Source organism: Phodopus roborovskii, unplaced genomic scaffold, assembly GCF_943737965.1.
Source record: "Phodopus roborovskii unplaced genomic scaffold, PHOROB, whole genome shotgun sequence".
NCBI classification, from domain to species: domain Eukaryota; kingdom Metazoa; phylum Chordata; class Mammalia; order Rodentia; family Cricetidae; genus Phodopus; species Phodopus roborovskii.
In genome coordinates this window covers 51352177-51359335 of record NW_026126407.1, presented here as the reverse complement: position 1 = coordinate 51359335, position 7159 = coordinate 51352177, and the positions used below count along the sequence as shown (strand labels likewise).

At 51.3% G+C, this 7159-nt stretch overlaps 1 protein-coding gene across 10 annotated transcripts in view; it reads right to left on the bottom strand.

Moving 5' to 3' along the window:
- Positions 1-635: 635 nt before the first annotated feature.
- Mgrn1 (mahogunin ring finger 1) overlaps positions 636-7159 on the bottom strand; it is a 58548-nt gene continuing 52024 nt past the window's right edge. For 6 of the 10 annotated variants that reach the window (XM_051181333.1, XM_051181330.1, XM_051181326.1 and 3 more), the window contains 4 exons: positions 6493-6616; positions 6129-6171; positions 5056-5154; positions 636-920 (listed from right to left, as the gene is read on the bottom strand). In XM_051181333.1, the coding sequence (XP_051037290.1) occupies positions 808-920; positions 5056-5154; positions 6129-6171; positions 6493-6616 (379 nt within the window). In that variant the 3' untranslated portion in view covers positions 636-807. Of the gene's footprint in view, positions 921-3115; positions 3161-5055; positions 5155-6128; positions 6172-6492; positions 6617-7159 lie in introns of all 10 variants that reach the window. The other 4 variants (XM_051181331.1, XM_051181334.1, XM_051181332.1 and 1 more) reach the window with 1 other exon arrangement.

Genomic DNA, 7159 nt, shown 5'->3' with positions numbered 1-7159 from the left:
CTGAGAGGAGCCTTAGACAATTAACCAATGAGAAACGCAAAAGGACTTGTGCCCGCCAATGGGTCTGTTGTGGGAGCTGCTCAGGCTCTGCCCTGGCAGGGAGTGTGCAGTGCTCCCTGCCAGCATGAACATCTCCATCCTGGAGGCATGTGAGGCAGCAAGTGGAGCAGGACCCGTGAGGGGTGCTGGATACCAGCCACCGCAAATGCTGTGCTGTTCACATATCTGACTTCCTAGGTCTTGCCCACAGCTGCCCCTGCTGCCAGAGCTCACTAGTAGGTTGAAGAACAGAGCAGGAGGGGGCCCGAAGGTTCCCGGGAGGGTCACCCATGGACAGGACATACAAAAGGTGAAAGCAGCAGTGACAACCTGGCTGCCTTGGAGGACACACGCAGGACAGGTAGACAGGCACCTTTTCCTTCATCAACCGTAACCTGGGCTGCCCACCTTCTAGAACATCTGTGAGGATGACACTTTACTCCATGGGTCAATTCTCTTCTGCTGGTTTGCTAAGTGCTCAGAGCATCAACCTTGGCAGTTGGGAGCCCCTCTAGGGCCTATGGCCCATGGAGAAAGCTGCTGTCCTTCATCTTGTACCATTTACAAATACATAGACCATAAAAAAGGACGAGGTGTGGAAGAGTAGTCCATTGTGCAATTTGATCAAGGTTCACTATGGCCTCTCAAAGCTGGGTGGCCACATCAGGTGTGCAGATAGGAGAGGCCAGGGTCTCACTGGGCTCCAGGGAAGTCTCCTGGCAATTTTGGGGATACTGAGGGCTCTGTGCTGCCAGCTGAGCCAGGCTCTCAGAGTGGGGTCAGCTCAGTAGCTCCAGGCTCAGAACTAGAGCCACTCAGCAGAGGCCAGGGGGAGCTGGTGGTGCCAAGGCTGTGTGGCGTCTCCATGGAGGTGGACCATCCTGTAGAGGGGAGCAAAGTAAGGGGAGTCATGATGGGCAGCTGGTCACATCTCTAGTCCCATCAACCCAGAGTCTCATGGGGGCAGAACCACCTAGCACCCCTCTACCTTGTAACCAGGTACATGCCAGCTGACAGGAATAGTACATGTGACCTCACAGAAGGCTAGGGACCCTTCAGTCCTAGGCAGTGAGTTACATCTATCACCCTTCAGAACCAGTAGAGCTTCAGGCAAAGAGCAGCTGTGGGCTGCTGGCCTCAGGGTCTCCTGAGCTGGACTACCATTCCTGGACCTCGGCAGCACAGTCCCTGCCAAGAGCTTTGCAACTGGGTTAGCTGGAGTCCAGCCAACTCAAGCACAGGAAAAGTGAGCAGATGGGGACAAAGCAAGGTGGCACTTGGGTCGCCTGAGCAAGCAGCCCCCCACTGGAGCAGAACAGGCCCAAGAGCCCATCTGTCCCAGATATCAGCTCTGTGGTGCTGTGTGGTGTTATCCCAGGGCAAAGGTTGTTCTCAGAAGAATAGGTGAGACAGACAAACGGTCGTACCCTTTTTAGGAGCTGTGGCCTCACAAAAGCACCTTTATGTGGTTCAATCCCTAGCTGTGACCTAAGTTCTAACTGCTGAAGTTCAACCTAAATTCCAACACACCACTTTTGTTTATGATGCACAGTTGCAGCTGAGAAACCATGAACCCCCCAAAAAACAAAGAAGGCCTAGCTCTCTGGCTGATGGGAGAGGGCTGCAGCCTAGAGGTCTGGACACCAACTAGGCACATCCCAGACAGGCTGTGTGAATCTGCCATGGTGCCATCCTTCCGGGGAACCCTGACACAAAAGGTTACCAGCCCCTCTGTAAGAACCTTAAGAAGAAAGAGTCCCTGCCTGTAGGCCTAGTTTACAGGGATGCTTCTGTAACCAGCAATCTGGGCCATCTATGGAAAAGCAGCTACCAATCTGACAGGGCACCAATCCCATTGGTTGTTAAGACTGTGTGTGTGATGCAACAGAAGGTTCCAGAGACAAGATGGACATGTTCTCAGTGACAATGATGGTCTCAAGACAAAAAACTCTGCAGTGCACAAGAGAGAAAGTTGTATGCCAGATAAGGGGACAGAGGGCACAGTGACAAGTGAAGGAAGGCATGAGGGATGCTCTCTGGACAGGAAGCGAGAGGGTGTGTTTGTTTTGAGACAGGCTTCTCTGTAGCCCTGGCTGTCCTGGAACTCTCTGTAGACCAAGCTGGCCTCAAACTCAAGAGACCTGTCTGCCTCTGCCTCCTAAATTGCTGGAATTAATAATAATTGATAATGCCACCACACCTGGCATTATTTTTTAATGTGTATTTTTATATTCATTTTATGTATGAGTGTTTTGACTGCACATATCTCTGTACAGAAATTGCATGCCTGGTGCCCAAGGAGGCCAGAAGACAGTGTCTAATCCCTTGGTTGTGAGCTGCCATTTGGGTGCTGGGAATTTAATCAGAGTATTCTGGAAGCACAGCCAGTGCTCTTAAACACTCTCCAGTCTCACAGGACACAAGAGACCTAGGAAGACATACATGTCCCACAAACAGGAACATTGATGGGAGTAGGTAATCTAGTGTCTCCCATGGCTTGTGCAAATCTGAACTATTGCTTAAAACAACAACCATAGCTGAGGTAGGAGGGATGTGTATTTGGGCTACAGAACAAGTTCATTCAAGGCCAGCCTAGGGAACTTAATAAGACCCTGTCTGTGCCCAGGGGCAGACCTAAAAAACTAAGGAGGGCTGGGGATGTTGCTCAACTGCAGAGTGTCCTACCTAGATCCAATTCTCACCACTACTGAATTTTGTTTTTAAAAACCACAGTGAGACTACTGTGTACAGCCACAGGATGCTGTCCCAAATGTCCCTAGGCTCCCTAGTCCTCCAATTCCTTACTATAAGGATCAGCAACTTCAGAAGCCTGGGCTGAATCACTGTTCAAAGGATCCTACATTATTATTTGGAAGAGCCTGGATGAGCACCTGTCTGGATGGGAGACCCTTTGGCTACAAAGCCAGGACCCCAGGAGACCACCTTTTAGACACAAAGGTGAAGCAGTCATCAGTGGTTTCTGGACTCTGAATCCAGAAAGAACCCTCAGGGCTGGGCTCTTCCTTGCAGATATACCCAGCCAAGCCACCAGAAGTGTGGAGGAAAGGTCACGTACCAGCTTACTCCTCTATACCAACAGAGCAGGACTCAGGACCCAGGGCTGTGCAGAGAGGAGGGAGAGACAGATGGAGCTCAGTTAGCAGAAAGACATGGACCTTAGGGTCAGGGTGGGGAACTGACTAGAAACAGACTGCCCACACACTGCCTGCTACAACCAAGAGGTACAACCAGGATAGATCCTGGACAACTTTCTAGCAAAGAGAGAGACGTGTATACTGTGAAGGCAGCAGGCAAAGTTCCTCTTGTGGCTATGGACCAGGGAGAACGCCTAGCAGAGACACCCACTTTTCCAATACTTTTATGGACTTCCCCCACCCCATTTTATTCATCTCTAGGGGACTTGGATCCAGTGAATTCAGCAGCATCCAGGAGGTAGTGGTGCCACTGTCAGAAAGTAAAGACACCAGCTGCATGTATGCTTCTCACAAAGATGAAAGATATGCAGCCTTCTCTGACAAGAGCTGGCAGAAAAGACAGTAGGTGCCATCATGTAGGGAGAGACATGCAGGTATGTATAACTGTTACACAAGTCCCTCCCCCCACCCTCCAGCACTGACACTCATCAATGGTAGCTCCAACAAAATGTGCAGAGATAGCAACCTGTGTTCCTGTCACAGAGCAAGCCTGTATAATGGGTGGTTCTCAGAGAGTGGCTAAGATCCAGAAGCAGTCCCTGTGCAGAACTGGCCAAGGCCGGCTCTTCTCCAACAGTACACGTAGATCTTGTGTCTCCTACAGCTTCTCCAGCTGATTGCCTCCCACCCATTTGGTGGATTTAAACGAGGCCTGAGACCCCTGCCTAGAGTTGTCCCTGTGACCAGTCCTGATATACTGCAGGCCACACAGGGGATGAAGTATTTTTTGCTGGACAGTAAAGGTGCCTTCAAGTCCACCTGCAGGAGCAAAGCTCATACTGGTGACTCAAAAGACCCAGAGAACTTTTCCAGCTCCCTGCTTAGCCAAATTTACAATAAAGATGGGCACTTGAGGTGCTTCCAAGAACATACTGGACTTGTGCCCTTTAGGACATGCTGGTTCCAAACACACTGCACCTATGGGTTTGTTTTGGATAGGCCATAGTGATCCAGTAAGATGACCTATAGCTATTCTCCCACCCTTGATGACCCCTATGGGTCACTTCACATCCAGAAGACAGGGGCAGATGGGAGGCCCTACTCACCAAAGGATGCCACAATCACCCAATACCAAGTGGCCCTGGAAAAGTGAGCAACACTGACCTTAGGGCCAAGCAGGGGGCAAAGGGGCCTCCCTGACACATGAGAGTAGCCCATCTCCTTAAGTTGGTGCTTCTAAGAATCAGTCTCAGAAGGTGTAATGGCTGTTTATCAGAACTCACAAAAGCAGAACACTTGTAAGTTTGAAAGAACTACTTCTATCCCAGATTTGGAGGCCCAAGTGTGAGCCCCAAGTATAAAGCTAAGGAGCTTATTCCCACAGAGCAGACAGAAGAGGAACTAAGTGACAGCCTGTGCCTAAACCTTTAGAAAAAGAATAGCAAGTTCATGGCCCCCTGCCTGTGGTCTGACCAGTGTATTCTCTGACCTGACTTGGAATATAGTGCCGTACTGGGCAGTGGCCCAGGTCACCCACAGGCAAATGTCTCTCTAGCAAGGGCCACAGATGGAGAGAGACTGCAGTCTCAGTAGAGTGAGATTGGCCTCCCTGGGCCCCATCAGGCAGCAGCCAGAAAAAGGACTTTGTCCTTCTGCAACAGCCTGGCATGCCTTCCTCAGGCCAAGTTTATCTAGGGTCTGCAGGAAGCCTGCAAGCAGCCTAAGCCTGGCCTGATCCCGCTGTGGGGGTGAGCAGGGCACAGAGTCAGAGAGATGATCTGGTCCCTGAAGGATGCAATAGGTCTCAGACTCCCCTTTCCTTCCTCTACACAAATGTCTATAGAGGACCTGGTGCTATTACCTGGTAGGTAAATGTCGGCAGGAGGGACAGTCTGGTTGCAACCATGGTGTTGGGGGCTGCCATCCTGCAGGACATCATCAATAGAGGGCACTTGGCTCCCTGCAGCAGGTAGAGGAAAGAAATCAGGACACATAGGTAGGGACAGGTCCTTGTGGTCCATTCTGACCCTGTAAACTCCAGGGACCAAATTAGTGAGCATGTGCATAATGTGGGAAGTTTTGTTTCTTTTATTTCGAACCAATCTGTCTGGTGACGGTAGTAGCTGTCTTTTGCTCTTCCTTGAAATTGCGCATATAGGAGTGGCCCCATTAACCTGAGTGGCAGTGGGCTTCAGGGAAGATTTCTGGAGCAGCCCTGAGGACCATGGCTACTCTTACCTCACACAAGTACTCAACAGCTTGTGCCTGCATTCCTATGGGTGACTTTTCTGCCTGGGTAAAGAGCTCTCCGCATATGGGAGAAGTCTAGGCCTTAGGTGGGAAGTTGAGAGCCTCCCTGCCTGAGACAGAAGATGGAAATACAAGGTCAGGCTAGAGGGGCTAAAGACACAGCACACGGCTCCAAGAGGGCACCACCTCACTCACACCCAGGGCCACCGGCCCCTGCAAGCGGGCCTCACATAAGGAGACCTCTCAGCAGGATGTAGGACACAACAGAGCAGGTGCAATTGCATTCCCATCCTATGGACCTTACTGCCAGTTAGACATAGTAAGGACTAAGCAGAAGCAGGCTTGGGGGACTTCTTATCACCAGACATGGCCTGCAAGAGGGGTGGGGCAACCCAAGCCTCCTAAGCTACCCATTAAGCCCTTCACTATAGGGAGGTGAGGAGACACCAGCTGTCATCAATTCATCAGGAAAAAAGACAGTCAGGTAACTACAAAACACACCAAGACAAATAACTCCCACACCTGGGCACCCCTTCCTGGACACACATGAGGTGCTGGCCATTAACACAATGTCCTTATCACTCCTGCACACCAGGTTCCAGAAAGTAAGAGCTGGGAGTTTTCCCTAGCCAGGACCCAAAGCTTACCAAGGGCTTGGGGACAGGCTTGGGAGAAGGGGCTCACCTTGCTTGAGTGACGGTTCATCCACCTCTTCTGTTCCGAAACTCTAGGAGACAAAGAGGAAAGGCCTCTGGTGCAGACATCCTCAGGTCAAATGGGCCAAATTCCTGAGACTAGGCTAAGGGCAGTGGGCAGCAGCTGCCACTGAGTGACACAATGATGTCACTGGAAGCTATGCTTCACATGTGGTCTTGCTTATAAGTACTCAAAGTGACTCCACCCCAGGGCACCTAGCCCAGTCAAGGACACTAACTTATCTGTCTGGCTGTAACATAAGTGTGGCAGTGCCTAGAGGGCTAGTGAGGGCTCAGAATCATCAAGGGAGTCCCGAGAAGGCCGTCAGGGCCTCACCAGAAGCCAGCCTCACCTCAGGGGAGCTGCTCTCCCTCAGTGCAAGCTCCACACCACTTGGTGGGACAGGAGCATCAGAGTCCTCAGAAAGCTTCTCCTCATCCTCCTCATGGATGGGGGATGATGGAGACCGCAGGGTGCTGGAGAGAGGAAGGAAGCAAGATTGTAGGATGGCTAGGTGAGGAATGCAAGCCTAGCAAAAGCCACATGGACCAGCAGCCTTTGCACACACACCTGGAGACATGAAAGGGGCCTTTGGGGGAGAGGTGGCATCTCTGCAAAGATTCAAAAAGCAGACCTTCCTGAGGCCCCCAGGGAGAGCCTGAACAACCAGGAAGGTGGACCAGCCCAATAACCCTCCCACTCCCAAAGATATCAGCACAAGCCTCCCAGCCCGACACTAGAAGAGACACATTGAGGCCCAGGCAAACAACAGAAGGGACTCTGTGTCTTTGGAGTTGCTCTGCCATGTACAAGGACCTGGGCAGCTTACAAAACACATACCTTTCTTACACTTTTCTCCTTAAGGAGTCAACACAGTAAGACTGATTAGCCACGCCATGCTAGTCTCTAAGGGAGCAAGACTGACTCTTGAGCAGCCCAAGGAATGTGGCACTGGAGAGGACCCTTGTGATATTGAGGATGAAGCTGGGGCTCTGCAGTAGAGCACTAGCCTGGCAAGT